The sequence below is a fragment of the Dasypus novemcinctus genome, chromosome 7 (assembly GCF_030445035.2).
Source record: "Dasypus novemcinctus isolate mDasNov1 chromosome 7, mDasNov1.1.hap2, whole genome shotgun sequence".
Taxonomy (NCBI): Eukaryota; Metazoa; Chordata; class Mammalia; order Cingulata; family Dasypodidae; genus Dasypus; species Dasypus novemcinctus.
In genome coordinates this window covers 87,774,505-87,791,646 of record NC_080679.1, presented here as the reverse complement: position 1 = coordinate 87,791,646, position 17,142 = coordinate 87,774,505, and the positions used below count along the sequence as shown (strand labels likewise).

Below are 17,142 nucleotides of genomic sequence, written 5' to 3'. Positions count from 1 at the left end.
TGAAATTGTTTATTGTCTGCTAAAATATATGTGGCCATGATATTTTTGTTCATAGATTTATGTTCTTTTACAATTCTGAAATTAAGGAAACACTTCATATATGACAAAAACATATCTTCTGTTTTCCAACTTTTTTTTTTTTTCCAAAACCCACATAAAAAAGAGATTATATATTTTGACCTAGTACGTACAAATGGATGTGTGTATGTGCATGTATAAACTGACACACAGGTTTTACAAAATTATTTACCCATAGATTAAATGTGATACATTCTATTTTATTTTTCATGTGACTCCATTTTATTGTTTCAATTATATACACATACATAAACACATACATACATGGAGTTTGCAAACCAATAATCCATTGAAAACCTGCAATCTGAAAAAAATATTTACAAAGTTTTATTGAATATCTGTTTTGCAAGTTGTGGTGAGAAACAGGGATCCTTCCTTAATTTATAGGAAAACTGATGTGGTAAAAACAAGTTCATTAAAGCTCAAATATTAGGCAAAAATTGATCTGTTCCATAGCATCTTAGTATTCAGATTGTCCATAGTTGCATTAGCATTACCTGGTATCTTGTTAGAAATGCAGACTAATGGGTCTGCATCAGAATCTACATTTTAACAAGATTTCCAGGAGATTTGTATGCTTATTGAAATTAGAAGGTTGAGAATCATTGCCTTAGAGAAATCCAGTGAAGTGCTGTGGCTTTTCACAGCTGGAGGAGATCCAGGATGTTGTCTTAGAGAATAACATTTGAACTAGGCCTGAAAGCATGAGTAAGATTTGGCCATACAGAGGAGTGTCACCCCAGGCAAAATAAACATCATGGATAAAGGCTAGGAGACAGGAAAGGCACAGGGCATGTTTAGATATAGTGTATGTATTTAGAGTACATAGTTCATTAGAGTGGGTAGTTTTAAATAAAGTTTTTTTTAAATAAAGTTTTTAAATAAAGTTTTAAAAAGTTGATTGAGGTCAAGTAACAGGACTTGGAATGTCAGGATAAAGGTTATTTTTGAACAGGGGCATGACATATCCAAAACCTGACTTTAAGAACATAATTTGACAACAGTATAGAAGAAGAAATACTGTAGGGCAAGATTTTAAATGATTCTATTTAGGAGAAGCCTGGAATTACCAAAACAAAAGGTATTTAGTATCTGGGTTACCATATTGGTAGTGGGAGACATGAACAGATAAATCAATAAAAGCTGGCACTGGATGGATATATGAAGTAAAAGAAGGAGGAGGAATGAAAGATGCATTCAATATTTCCTGCATTAGATAACTAAAAGGAAGTTGGTACTGTTAACATTTCCAGTTCAGGTAGAAGTAGAAGATTTGGGAAAGGAGAGAAAGATTTCATTTTTAAACAAGCAGTTAGAAATTTGGGACTAATTAATGGTAAGAGCTTGAAATTTTGGAGTCATAAGTAAAACCAATGTTGGTTGTCAGTCTAAAAAGTAGTATTTCCTGTTTTAAATAAAACACATCCTATCAAAATAAATATTAGTCAAGAGACAACAGTGTATAAAACTTATTATAACACCAAATCTTTTTGAAAATTGTTTCGAAATGTCATTGATAAGCCAATATAAACTAAATTCCAACAGAATTAGGTTTGGCTTTTATAGAGCAAGCCCTGATTTTTGTATGATGATGTTCTAGCTGTAGATCCCCATTGGTGCTAGATTGTAGGGAAAAATATAAATTTGTCTTTCTAGTATATGTTTTTGTGTTGTGGCAATTAGATAAAGGGAGAGAAATAGGTTATATTTAATTTAAAACAGTTACCTTTCATAATTAAAAAGTTACTTGTAATTATTCAGATTTTAGGAACAATTTTCATTTCTCTGTAACATTGCAAGTTTAAGTAAATTCAAATTGATACCATGGCCAGGAAATAACCTATTTTTGGTTACTTGTGTCCATCCATAGAAGTTTTTCCTGTTTTACAGTTAAAAAAAAATCTCCATAGCATTCAAAAACTTGCAAGATTTGATTATAAAATGAAAACAATATATAAACTGTGATATGAAGGAGTCCAAATTTGAAAATGTAATTCCGTCTGTGATTGAAAGAAAATAGAGAGGGTTTTTTTAGTAACATTTAAGATACAAAATGAAAGACCCATGCTACTGATTCTTCAAAGTATTCTTTTTAATTAGTTGGCATTTTAAACTAAGGTAATCACTGTCAGATGCCAGTTAGGTCTACAAGTAAAAGATTAGAAAACATTTCTGTATACCAGGTTTCAATTTCAAGCCTGAATCCAACACAGTATTACTGCTTGATTATTAATCATTTTATTTATATTACTTACTGAACTGCTATACCCACAGCTCTGTTTTTCCAGATCTCCTCAATTACTGATGCCAGGATATATCTGCTACTTTTCAAAAAATTTTTTATTATGTTTGATTATATATTTGTAAATGAATGTGTAAACGGATTACAAAAGAGTGTTTTAAAAATAGCTATGGGGGGGAAACAGACTTTGGCCCAGTGGTTGGGGCGTCCGTCTACCGTGTGGGAGGTCCGCGGTTCAGACCCCGGGCCTCCTTGACCCATGTGGAGCTGGCCATGCGCAGTGCTGATGCGCGCGGGGGGGGGGGGTGCTGTGCCACGCAGGGGTGTCCCCCGCGTGGGGGAGCCCCACGCGCAAGGAGTGCACCCGTGGGGAGAGCCGCCCAGCGTGAAAAGAGGGGGCGGCCTGCCCAGGAGTGCCGCCGCCCACACTTCCCGCGCCGCTGACGACAACAGAAGCGGACAAAGAAACAAGACGCAGCAAATAGACACCAAGAACAGACAACCAGGGGAGAGGGGGAAATTTAAATAAAAATAAATAAATCTTTAAAAAAAAAAAATTAGCTATGGGGCATAAAAATTTGCCTTGTTTTCAAACGTGTAGCCCTGTAAAGTTTCAGACCTGACAGCTTACTTTTCAGGTGCAAAGAAAAGTTTGGGTATTTCTTTTATGTGATTATATACAAAAACATAATTATATGATTACATTTTCATTTACCACAGTAGCTGTATTAAATAGGAAATTTTTATGTTGTGCTAGTGCAATAAGATAAGAAAAACAAAATAAGACTTAAATATTGGGAAAAACAAGCTAAAATACCATTATTTAAATACGATAAAATGTGTTTGCAGTCAAACACAGAAAATCCAAGAGAAACCAGAAAACTGTTTTAGGTGTTAGAATCAAGAATTGAAATGATAGGCTGGAACCAAATGAAAAATAAAATGGAAAAGGCAAGTCAGTTCATCTTTTTTTTATTTTAATTTATTTCTCTCCCCTTCCCCACCCTGCCCCAAGTTGTCTGCTCTCTGTGTCCATTCACTGTGTGTTCTTCCGTGTCCTCTTGTATTCTTGTCAGTGGCACCTGGAATCTCTATCTTGTTTTGTTGCATCATCTTGCTGCGTCAGCTCTCCGTGTGTGCAGTGCCATTCCTGGGCAGGCTGCACTTTTTTCGCTCTGGGTGGCTCTCCTTATGGGGCACACTCCTTGTGCATGGGGCTCCCCTGTGCGGGGGACACCACTGCGTGGCAGGGCACTCCTTGCACGCTTCAGCACTGCGCATGGGCCAGCTCATCACATGGGTCAGGAGGCCCTGGGTTTGAACCTTAAACCTCCCATGTGGTAGGCTGACGCCCTATCCATTGGGCCAAATCCACTTCCCCATAATAGCATCTAAAATCACACAATACTTAGGAATAATCATCTCAAAAAATATAAATTTATAAATAAGCATGACTCATTTGAAGAAAACTAAACATTTGTGAATCAGTTGAGATATTCCAGTATGACTCAGTGTTGTAAAGTTGCTGTCAAGCTTCCTAAACCTCACTTTAGTTAATATTATTTTGAGCTTTCTAAATTTGATAAATTGATAATGAAGTTTAACTGCAATAAAAATAATATTTATTGAATGCTTAAGAGTCAGACTAAGAAAATGTTTATACCTGTAACACAGAAAGGATTAATATCCAAAAATCTATGATATAAAGATTTCCTATAAAACATTTTGTTTTTTGGGTTTTTTAAATTCTCTCAGTTGTGTTTTTGCTCTCACTGCTCTCTTTGTCCATTCGCCATGCTCCCTCTTGGGTCTTCTTGTCTTCTCATCTTCTCTTTTAGGAGGCACCAGGAACCAATCCCAGGACCTTCAATGTGGGAGAGAGGCACTCAGTCACTTGAGCCACCTCAGCTCCCTGGTTCGCTGCATCTTCCATTGTCTCTCCTCTGTGTCTCCTTTGTTGTGTCATCTTGTTGCACCAGCTCTCCTTGCGGGCCTGGTCTCCATACAGGCCGGCTCACTTTCACTAGGAGGCTCTAGTAATCAAACCCAGGATGCCCTATATAATAGACAGGAGCCCAATCACTTGAGTCACATCTGTTTCCCAAAATAGTTTTAATAAACAATAATAAATTGGGCACAAAAGCAAGAAAACTTACTGCAGAAAAAGACACATGATGTAAGTTCACAACTTCTCTAATAAAAAATATATATTTTTTAAAAAGGCACATGACATATAAACATGAAAAAAATGTTCAACCTTAGTAATAGTAAAAGAAAAAAAAATTGAAAAGTAGAATTTGTTTTCTTTTCAACTTGAAAAAAAAATTTTTGGAGAATACTCCACTAAATGAAAAGTAAATTGATAGAGAAGATTATTGCAGGCCAGTTTGATATCTTTCACTTTTAAATGCAAATCATTCTTTACTCTAGCATTTTCTCTTTTAAGGGTTTATTATGAAAAGTAAAATTTCACAAGTACTAACTTGGAAAAATATCTACAACCTGTTGTAGATATAAGAAATTAAATTGGGGAAGCGGACTTGGCCCAGTGGTTAGGGCGTCTGTCTACCACATGGGAGGTCCGCGGTTCAAACCCGGGGCCTCCTTGACCCGTGTGGAGCTGGCCCATGCACAATGCTCATGCGTGCAAGGAGTGGTGTGCCACGCAGGAGTGTCCCTGCGTAGGGAAGCCCCACGTGCAAAGAGTGCACGAGAGCCACCCAGCATGAAAGAAAGTGCAGCCTGCCCAAGAATGGTGCCGCGCATATGGAGAGCTGACACAACAAGATGATGCAACAAAAAGAAACATAGATTCCTGTGCCTCTGACAACAACGGAAGCAGACGAAGAACATGCAGCAAATAAACACAGAGAACAGAACAGACAATGGGGGGGGGGGATAAATAAATAAGTAAATCTTTAAAAAGAAATTAAATTGTATAACAATGTGAAAAAATCCCTACCACCATGCAATGTTACCACCCCTCCCTTTTTTCAAAGGTATATATCTCTTACATATCTGCCAACATGTCAAGTTAGTAATAGTGTTACCTCTAAAGTAAGAGGTAAAAGAACTGTGTTGTTTATGTATTTCCTGTTTTATTTTCAGTTTTTGCATTAAACAAGTGTTATTTCTTTATCTAATAGATAAATATCTAAGTTTCTTTTAGGTCAAAATACCAGTGGCTTAAACAAGACAGAAATCTATTTATCTTGTACTTCAAGGCCAATATGAGATTCAGAGTCGCCAGGATCCTTCTCTATTTCTGCTCCTCTTCCTTTGTATTACTTTTATCCTCTAGGTCACCTCATGGTTCAGGGTGCTTGTCAGAGCTTGAACTACCCCATACGGGTTCCAGGCAGCAGGCAGAGAAGGAATAGCAGGAGGAGGACATCTTAGCTAAATAAGTTCTTTTCAGGATTCTTTCCATAAGTCCCACCTAGCATTTATAGGAAATATCCAGAATAGGTAAATCCATAGAGACAGAAAGCAGATTAATGGTTGCCGGACGTCAGAGAGGAGGGAACGGGGAGGTACAGCTTAATGGGTACAAAGTTTCCCGTTGAGATGATGAAAATGTTTCAGACCTAGATAGAGGTGAAGGTTGTACAGTGTTGTGAATATACTCAATGTGACTGATCTGTAACCACTTTAATGTTGTTAATTTTATTTTATGTGAATTTTACCTCAATGCTTAAAAATGCATAGTTTCATGTCACTACCCTGCTTTGAAAAAGGCTTTGATGACTGACTTCTCATTGCCCTAGGATGAAATTCAAACTCTTAATGTGATTTAGCTCCTGCTTGCTTCTGCAGCTTTGTTTCTCACCAGTGTTATAGCAATACTGAACAATCTGTAGTTCTAACTTATAATGCTCTTTCATGCTTCCTGCTTGAAGCACTCCTCCTTGCCGTCCCATCACCATCCCAGCTCCTGCTTTTCATTTAGGTCTCAGCTTAACTCTCACCACTGAGACCCTCACAGTACCACCAAATGAGAGCTCTTTGCTCCTTTCTTATACTCTAATAGAACTCTGTCCTTCTATGGAAATATTTCTTATTGTTTAATTCTACAACTCATCTATAAGCTCTGTGAAGTGAATTCAGAAATCAAGTCTCATTTTTATCTCCAGCACTACCCTGCCTGAAAAATGGTAGATACTCAGTAATAACCATTGAATGAGTGAATGAAACATTGCTATACTTATATTTTTCTACCAAAAATCTAATTTTATTAAGTGACTAATCATCACTGTTAGTCATTAATATTAACAGAATATTAAACTAATGGGACTCTAAGAAAGGAAGGCAATGCCCCCAAAGAGATGGTAGCTTTCTTAGTAATCTTCAGCTATTCTCCATGAGGGCATAATTTGTTCCTGTCCTTCCCTTAAGACTGACTGGACAGAATATAGCTGCCTAGGCCATTGATCCTTTCCTTAAGCCCCAGTATTCTTAGAGGCATAATTCCTCCTTGACGAGTGTGCAGGTGTTGATGTCAGTTTACTGTTTGTAGCTTGTTGAAAGAGGTAATTGGATTCCTTTCTTGGTATGCATTCAGGTTTGTGTCACTTTTTTTACAGTTCCTGTGCTTGTCCTCTTGCTGTCACTTCATACCAATGAATTTATAAGTCTCTTCCCTTTACTTCCAAGGCCGTATACTTCCCTGTTCTCCTGACTCTTTAACAGTGGTACACCCTGCTTCCTTTGTCAGCCAGCACCCTTCCTGTACCACTGCTACAAGCAGTCCCAAGATTCAGCCCTTGCCCCTTTGCTCTTCTATTTTTATATCTTTGGTAAAAATCTATTTTCATAGTTTAACAATGCTGACAACATTCCAATTGCTTTATTTTTTCTTTTGTTTGAAATTTATTTTCATCTTTAACTGTCTCTTAGACATTTCCATTTGCACATCCCAGTTGCTTCAAAAATCAAGAGTGAATGAAAAAAAAATAGAAAAAAATTTTTAATAAAAATTTAAAAGAGTGAATGATATAAAATATATACTATTTTTTTAAAAAGTGAATGGTATTGCCTATCCTACTTTCTCTTCCTCAGAACAGCTCTTGCTACTAATTTTTTATTTATTTCTCTCCCATTCCTACCCACCCCCCCAGTTGTCTGCTCTATGTCCATTTGCTGTGTGTTCTTCTGTGACCGCTTCTATCCTTATCAGCGGCACCGGGAATCTGTGTTTCTTTTTGTTGCATCATCTTGTTGTGTCAGTGTGCGGTTCCCTTCCTGGGCAGGCTGCACTTTCTTTCGCGCTGGGCGGCTCTCCTTTTGGGGCGCACTCCTTGCGTGCCTACACGGGGGACATCCCTACGTGGTAGGGCACTCCTTGTGTGCATCAGCACTGCACACAAGCCAGCTCCACACAGGTTTGAACTGCGGACCTCCCATGTGGTAGGTGGACGCCCTATCCATTGGGCCCAGTCCGCTTCCCCCTTGCTACTAATTTTGTTTTCAGTGGCACTCTCATTTTCCTAGGCATCATTCAGGCTAGAAACTTTGGACTCTCTTTTTTCCTCTTTTCCCATTGCCAGTTGCTCTCTTTCTCAGGTTGTTCTCTTTCCCTATTACCATATATATATCATAGTAATGTCTTCTTCCCTAATGTATTCTGCATGCCCTCACCCAATTCTCTCCCTTCCTCTAGGCAACCCACAAAGCATAGACACGTTTATTTAGCTATGTGCCCCATTGCTCTTTGTGCATACCCCTTTTTTTCCTATGTTTCATACTGCAAATTCCAATTAAGGACATGTAAAGAATGTACTAGAATACTTATTGTAAGCTATTCCAAAAGATGAGTTCAAAAATTTCTTATATGTTAGAAATATTGCTAGAATTAACATATGGTACCCCAAAGAGATAGTGCCTGATTTCTTCATATATAAAATGTAAATTTACCCCACAGGGATGTTTAAGAATTCAATAAATTAGTATTTGTAAAAGCATATATATAGCTAACTTTTAATTGCTGATGGCAATAGGAAAAGCAGTTTTAATACCCTTCATACTCAAACTACTTACTTTTTCAAATAGTTTTCTAATTGTTTCATGTTTGTTGATTTTGCTTTCCCATGTTTTATGATGGCCACTTCTTTAAGCTTATTCTCTGCCCCCCAAATCCATAGTGTAGTGTTTGATTATATAATCAGTAGTCATTGACTTGATATAAAAATCAATAAAGAAGTAAAACATGTTGTCTTGAAATCAATTGGCAGTTATTCAGTGATTGTTTGATGGTGAAAAATTAACATGCTATTTTAGCAGTTTGTGCTCTATTTTAAGCAAAAGTTGCCATGCCATATAGGTGATATTAGAAAGCATGTGCTTAAATGGAAACATAGCATGTTATAGACTGAACGAAGTTAACAGGTCAATGGGGGAAAAAGCCCAAGGAATAGTCAGAGAAGTATAAAGTAGAATAAGACATGGTGTCATGAAGGCAAAGTTTAAAGGAATAGAAGAGAAAACATGTTGAGTAGCTTTAAAATTGTTCAGAAAGTTCAAGAAAACTGAGTCCATTGTAATTGACCCAGTGAAGATCTTTAAAAGAGTGTTAGTGAAGTGCCAAAGATCCGATCCATGTTCATTACAGGATAAATAAAATTGTAGCATTTAAAATACAGGCTTTCCATTTGAGAAACGTGGCCATTACCAGAAAAAGAGAATGAAGTTAATGGGTTTAGTAAAAGCCTCTTGAAGATAGGGAGTAGGGGGTGTATCTGAGGGGATTATGATCACACAACAGACCAAATTCCAAGAATTTTTTAGAACCATGCAGACCGTGCATGATGGGATAGCCATCTGGGGGTCTTTGTTGATAAACTGTTAAAAACGTTTCTAGTGTGAATAGCCACAAACATTTTCAGTGCTTTTTTGTTGGTTGAGTAAACCAAAGAACATGAATGCAAAAGCAAAATTTGACGCCAAATCACAGAAGTTGCCATAAACACAGAAGTTCCCTAGTGAGGACACTGCCTGTGCCTGAATTTCTTTTTTTTTCTACTACTACCATTTCTTAATTTTTCCTGGTGACTAGCCAGATTAAAACTATGAATGAAGACAGGCTGGTCTTGCCCAGGTGGTAGATGCAATATATGTAACTTAGGTAGATAGGGAAAATAGTTAGGAGTTTGTTGTGATGAGGTGGTCTGACTTAGAATGGAAGTGCTGCTTACTCTTTTGTCATGGGGGTTTGCAACCTTAGTATATGCCTAAATCTACAGCTGCTCCTCATTTCCCAGATGGCATCTATGGCTGGGAGTACTTTTTACCATCTGCACTTCTCAAAGAGTTTGTGAACTCTCCCTTTTAATTATTGGAAATGGAAAAACTAATTGGTAAAGTGGTTAAATGATGTAAATGATTTTTTAAATTGGAAGTAGAGCTTTCTGCATTCTATTTACTTAGACTTTTGAATAAAATAAATGCTTTAAATGCTATTTGACCTTCATCTTTATATATCTGCCATCTTTTGATATTTGCAATATTCTAAAATACTTCCTAATAACTATTTTGTGCATGCATTGGTAATTTGAGCCAAGTTCCAAAACTCTTCCTTCCAATACTGTAGCAAGTACCGTTGTTGGCATGTGTATAGAACAACTAAATATTGAATGGGTATAGAATAGAAACTAATGTGAACTGTTCCATTCATCTTATACGCTTTCAAGTTGATAAGGATAGTGTCATGATTTATAAAAGTAATTTGGAAAGACAAACTCTTAATTTATTGCCAGCATTCCCACATTTTCTCTTTTATGTAAAACATGGAGATAGTAGGAGAAACAGTTTCTCAATTAGGAAATACTTTTTATAACTAGCTGAGAATAAGAGTGACATTTGACTCTGAAAATGAACACTTTCTCTGTCTAGGGAATTCTTCATTTGGAGTGTTATTAACTTTTATTTTTCTTTCTTTCAGGTTTATGAGTCATAAATGTATTTTCTAATGTGTTGTAAATAGTATTCTCTAATAATTAGTAGATACAATACTTGCTCACCATCTTTTCTCTTTAGACAGGTTCTATTGGGGAAATTCTCTAGATAGTTTGTCCATTTATAAAATTAGACACTTGCCATCTTTGCTCATTTTCAAGTTCTCTGTTTACAAAACTATTAAGAAGGTGTGAAATGCAGCCAAACTTCCCAGTTTATGGGAAATGTCTGATGATTGCATTTCCTACATGTTCATTGTTCACACATGAAGAAATTTGGCAGCTGTAAGCTTATTAAGTTTAGAGTATCTAAATCTAATCCTCACTGGGTTTTGGTTTCCTGATTTCTGCTACCTCACCCCCTTTTGTAACCATCTTTGTGGTAAGTGCTGTGGTGATATTTCTTCATGTTCATGATCCTTACATTTACTTAGTTTTCCATTCATCAGCTGCTATGATTAAATCATAGACCAGAGTTTACCTGATGCAGAGTCCTGTCTCCAGGCAAAAATATACCCAAACTGTTAAGAAGGAAGTTCTTTAAACTTAGAATTCTCAGGAAGAGGTTTTGTTTTTGGTGGTGCTATTATTGTGGTGGGGGTGGGAGTACAATGGTTATAACTCATCTAAATGTTGTAATTATTTTAGTATTACTCTGCTAGAAAATTTATGATCATGGGAACAGGTGTAGCTCAGTGGTTGAGCACCTGCTTCCCATGTATGAGATCATGGGTTCAATCCCCAGTACCTTCTTTTAAAAAAAGTGAAAATTTATGATAATACACATACGAGTTTGTAGCTAACTCTCTGAAAGTAATTTACATCTAGTTTTTTGATTGATTTAATTGTGATTTGATTTTGTTTTAAGATTTTTTAATTTTTATTTTTCAATTTATTTCCCCCTCACCTTCCTTATTTTTGTGCTGTTTATTTCTCCCCATTCCCCTTGCTGTTTGTACTAGCTGTGTCTGCTCATCTTCATTGTTTTTTTTTTTTTTTGGTAGGAGGTACTGGGAGCCAAACCCGGGACCTCCAATGCGGGAGGGAGGTACCCCAATCACTTGTGCCACCTCTGCTCCCTGCTTTATTGTGTCTCTCATTGTCTTTCCTCCTGCGTCTCTGGTTGCATCATCCCTTTGTGCCAGCTCACCATCTTCTTCAGGAGGCACCGGGAATCTCTGCTTCCCATAATGTTGTGTCTCATTATGTTCCCTCTTCTAGTGTCTCTTGTGTCAACTTGCCATGCCTGCCTGTCACGCCAGATCGCTCTTTTCTTTAGGAGGCATCAGGATCTGAACTAGCAACCTCCCACATGGTAGACGGGAGCCCAGTTGCCTGGGCCATATCTGCTTCCCCCTGATTTGGTTTTTAATTCAAATAATTTTTTAACGTTGGAAACTTTTCAGATTACTCTATTTCTTCATATGATTACTAAAGGTCACTCATGGAGTAATGATATTTTTTTCTGAAAACATGAATTACTTTTAGAGATTTAAATATGTGACATTATGAAGGCAGAAAATCATATTGTTTGTCAAGTGTTTCAAAAGTCAGCAGCTCTTTGGTCCTAAGTGCTAACTACTGATAATTAAATAGGTACTGGGTAGTATAAACAGGCTGGGTTGACAAAAAGGGAGGTAAAGAAATGGGAAGTTGGGAGTGAACCCCTGCAAAACTAGGAAAAGGAAAAGAAGAGAGAAGAGAGCTAGTTACTAGCATAGTGCCGTAAGCAGACTACCTACCTCAGGTACTTCCAGTCTCCAGTTTAGCCATCTCTTAAGAGAGTTTAATAATGTGAGTGGTCCTATTTTATATTTTCATATTTCTTCAATTTGTTTTCAAAATATGGTGGTAATAATTTTTATTACCTCAGAAGGTATTCTGAAGATTAGCAAAATAGCTTTTATAGTTCCATAAATTCTTTAAATAAAAGCCTCTGTGAATGAAAGTATGATCACCATTATCTTTGGTGATTATTCTGCAGTGGAAAAAGTAAATTTAGAGTTTGAAACTGTCCTTTGTGTTTCATTCACAGGCTGTAGAAGAAGAGGATAAGATGACACCTGAACAGCTGGCAATAAAGAATGTTGGCAAGCAGGTGAGGTATACTGTAATTGGTTATGCATTCGCATGGTAACATGCTTTTATAGAGTCAAAACTATTTTAGGGCCTATATGATTTTTGTTATCATTCTACCTATTCACTCTACATTTTTCTTGTCATGTAAATGTGATATTAATTTTATAGGTCACTGAATTATTTGATGTCAAATTTTCTTTACCATCTATAGGAAATAAAATAAGAAATTATGCTTATAACTATAAGATACTATTCTTATGACAATAATTTGTTAGAAATACAATAGTAAACTTGTGTCCTGATTTAACTTTTTGAGTATTATTTTTATTATAAATTAATGAAGGTAACAGAATGGTAGGTTTATTTCATATGGTACGGTTTTTGTTTTTTTAATGCTGTATCAGTATATAGGCATCAATATGTAGGTAATGTTCCTGAGAAAGCTTAGAGCCCTGTTGAGTTATACTGAGTGAAGAGAAGGGCTTTTAAGTATTTCCTCTCCTACTTTTTCAAGATGAAATATATATTTTAACCCCTATTATCTGAGGGTAGAAGGAGCACAACAATCAATTAAAGAAATCTACGGATTAATTAGACTGTTTTTAAAGAATGTTGATTACATTTTTTTTTTCATTTCATGGAACATGGTTATCATATTGCTGATGTTGGCAGAATCCTGATATTTCAGATGCAAGACACTAAGCTGTCTTTGCTTTCAGCCATCCTACCATATGCTCTGATCCCATCACATCTCACAAGCTATGTAGGTTTGGGCCAGGACCATTCTTGGATGGGAAATCTCTAAGAATCACCCAGCTGCTACAAGAAGCAATATAGATAACTGAGGAAAGTGCGTTACCAATTCACTCTAAAACCAATTACTCCAACAGAGCAGTAGGGGCAAAGTTTCTACTTCCATTTCATGAATGGGGGAAACCAGATCTACTGCATTCTGAGTATTATAATTTATAAACAACAAAAAACTAAGTAAAATATATCATCTTATTCTTTCTTCCTATGTTTTATATACCCTTACTGTCTTTCCACCAATTCTAATCTAAATATTATTTTAGATCACTAACTAGGGACCTTGTTCTTTATGGAATTCCATGACCTATTTTTTAAATAAATGTCTCACTGAGGGTTTCTTAATGGGTATTTAAGAATCCTTACATAGACAAATTGATATATTTTTTAACAGTTTCAGGATTCTTTGTCTTATACAATTAAGCTCTTCTGAAAATAGAAATCATTTTTCTGTTTTAAATTTGAGCCGCACTTCTTATCAACATTATTTATTTGGTCTGTACTTGATTTTGTATGTTAATATAGATTTTACTTAACAGCAGCAAATGAAAGGACTAAATTAGAAGTGAATTTTAGAAATGTATACTTGACGAAGTTTAATATCAGAATAATTTTTTAAAATACAATACCTCACTGATTTGGCCTACAGCATGGCGAAAAAAAGAAAAACTTATAATTGAATCAACCAAAATCCTTTTCTCCTGCCAAACTTTTCAGTCTCTTTCATCTGAATGCTTTAAGGCTTATTTCTGAAATAAGGAATATTTAATATTGTGATTCACTTTAAATTATTTGTAGCATGTTGTATATTGCATGCCAGGGAATCAGTGTGTTGAAGTAGGTTTAGAAAAGTACAGCCAAGAAATATTTCCAGTGATGAATATTTGTTTAAAGTTAGGGGTCTTGGGTATTTAACAGTACCCATAAGGAAATGCTTCAGTTGAAAAGTTTTTTAATTGTGTATAACATATACCCCATGTTTCAAAGCTTTCAAATCAGCTGAAATACTACTTGCAGCCTTAAACACAAATATAAATTAAGCATTTTTATTTAAATTGCTTTGTTAGTACAATGCAATTTTAAGCCTTGTTTTAAAATCACTCTAGTTCAAGCATAGATTTGATCAGGTTTAAATTATAGGATTGCGCCTATATAATTTCTCCAATCCATTTCTTCAAAATACTTGTATGAAACATTTATTCTTGACATTTTAGAATTGATCCATATTGTATTTAAATGTTGTGGACTATAGCTTTTGATGCAAAAATTTTGTCTGAATCATTTAAAGCAGTATTCCTAAAATGCAGAATTATACAGAATCCTGATTTTTACCAAGGTATAGGGGAAGTAATGAGAATTTACATTGACCTCTTTAGCTATTGGTATATTTGCTTTGAGTAAAGTACCTCCTTGGAAATTAAATATATGCATGCACAACATATATATGAATGAATATACACATATACTCAAGCACATACACACATGTAAGCATGCACTTTTTTTTTTAGCAGTTGTTTGTGGGATGTATAGAATTTCTTGTTACTCTTTAATAATCTCTGGTGGAATCATAACATTGATTGTGTAAACCTAAGCATATATAATATCTTAGGAATGTTAAAGATGTAAAATAGATATAAATAAATTTGGTCTGGTTTTACCAATTTCATCTGCTACTAAAAATAAAATTTAATTAATTTATTAGTAATACAGTTCTTTTTTCTTTGTCTTTCATTACTTTTATTTTTATTTTAGGATCCCAAACGTCATTTGGAGGAACATGTGGATGTACTTATGACTTCAAATATTGTCCAGTGTTTAGCAGCTATGTTGGATACTGTCGTATTTAAATAAAGCAACACAAAACCTATTAGTGATCCTTTCGGTGTATATTCCTCTATTGTTCCAAATGCTCAAAATCAAGGGACCTCTGAAGGTGTATTTGGTTAAATGTAAGACACCTGGCACCATTTGCAGCACTGTAACACCTTTAGTCTCAGTTGTGCAATTACTTCTGTTTCTTTAGTCAGGGTCTGCCAGATTCAAAGTTGTACAAGAATACATCAAAGTGGACAAAATTTGTTAAGTTTCCATTTAATATTTGAAGAAATCAGTAGAACAAATATATTTTGATTGTTGCTTACAAAATAAAATACATTTACAATCTATGTCTCCTGAGGTCTTTTTTGGCACTGGGTGGCATCTACAAACTAACTTCGACAGAGCTTTAGAAATCTCACTCAAAGACATGTTTCCCTTTACATTTTAAGATCTTATAACACATAAAACATCAATGTGATAAGAAAACTTCACAAATGTAAAGTGGTTGCCATTAGTGAGTGACTGACTACATTATTAGTGAGTAATCCAGAAAAAACGCTGGCATATATTTTATTAAAAGCATTCATCAAAAGTTAATATTGTATAATCAATAGCTTATTAACATATTATATTTTCAGGCTCTAGAGTGTATTTAAGTTGGGAATTTAGACTTTAATTTAAACTTTTAACATGTTTTAAAGTACATTCTATCACCAGTTTGAAACTTGGACTTGGCTGCTGCAAACGCCACTAAACTTTAAGAAAGCCATAGAAAGGACATAACATGTCTTCAAAACAAAATGAGAAAAGTAGACAAAATGTGAGTTTAATATCTTGAGCACATGAACAGTAATTTTGTTAGTTTTTTTCTTATTATCTCCCCCAGATAAACTTAGAAGGTAGCTAGTTTTCTGATGGAAAAAAAAAATGGCTAATGTCATTTCACAGATGACTCGCCCTCAACCTGCTTCTAACCATTAAAATGTATCATAGTATAGCACCATACTGGGTATACCAAGAAGTATGGAAAAAGACAAGGACACAAATAATATTTAAATCTACTCTGTACCCTTTCTTGGTGAGAGACTATTTTGAAGGCTTCATTAAAGGAAGATTTTACTTGGGAATTTAGAATTTAGTCTTAACCTACTAGATTTTTTTTTTATGAATGATGTGATAAGTCAAAGTACTGCCCTACTTGGGTGATCCAAGTCTCCCTTATTGGTGAGCTAATGAAAAGTTATCAGAAACTAAAAGTGGAAATGGCTTAAATTCTCAGTACCTTTAAAAATGCCTTCTTGGTGTGGAATAAGGGCACATTCTGAGCATTTCTTGCTTGGTGTGTGGTTTCATCTTTTAGATACAATGATTAGGTTAGTATATTTTATTTAGGATGTGTATTAAGTTGGGATTACCACAGTGCACCACTTATCAAAATATTGCCTAATTTAAACGTGTGTGGGCAATTTTTTTAATACCTGATTTCTCCCTTTATAAACATTCTAAAATTTATTTCACAGATAATGTTCACTACAGCTAGTCAAGATTTTTTCATTTTTTCATATAATCTCAAAAGAAGACTTTAGTAATCCAAAAGCTATTCTCAACGTTCAGATTGCAAATATATTTGGCTTTTTCCTACTTAGTCTCCTACAAACGTCTCCTGAGCATAGCAACCAAGGCTTGTGCAGTCCCTGTCCTTTGCCCTTATTTATCTCAAATTCTTGTACTCCCCCCCCCCCCCCAACCACTCACTTTCTCTCAATTCATGTTGGAAACATTACCAATTTCAGAACCTTACCAAAATCCCTCCAAACAAAAACCTATGTTTTCATTGTATATTTGCAATCATTCAGATCAAGATTCCTAAAGGGAAGTTTCAATAAACACCTTTGATGAATTTCAATGAACTCTGAGTGTACAGCTATTTTAGCAGGGACCTGATGCTCCTGGCCTGGTTAGGCATTGAAACAACTTGATTAATCCCAAACTTATTTTTAATCACAAACTCATTAAGACACTTGAGAATTGTATGTGAGCATCTCTTGACCCATTTACCATGCAGAGTTAAAGCAGCACTGTAAGCAAAACTCTTGCTTACCTGTAGTGCAGAAAAGTCTCTGCTTCCCTCTCAGACTTGCTTCATTATTCAGAGTGATTTGCCTGGAC

General features: G+C 35.5%; 1 protein-coding gene across 2 annotated transcripts in view; it reads left to right on the top strand.

Moving 5' to 3' along the window:
- PSMD14 (proteasome 26S subunit, non-ATPase 14) overlaps nucleotides 1–15,320 on the top strand; it is a 111,625-nt gene extending 96,305 nt beyond the window's left edge. The window contains exons 11-12 of one of the 2 annotated variants that reach the window (XM_004464412.5): nucleotides 12,305–12,367; nucleotides 14,908–15,320. In XM_004464412.5, coding sequence (XP_004464469.1) covers nucleotides 12,305–12,367; nucleotides 14,908–15,006 — 162 coding nt within the window. In that variant the 3' untranslated portion in view covers nucleotides 15,007–15,320. The remainder of the gene's footprint in view (nucleotides 1–12,304; nucleotides 12,368–14,907) is intronic. The other variant, XM_058300763.2, reaches the window with a different exon arrangement.
- The last annotated feature ends 1,822 nt before the right edge of the window (nucleotides 15,321–17,142 follow it).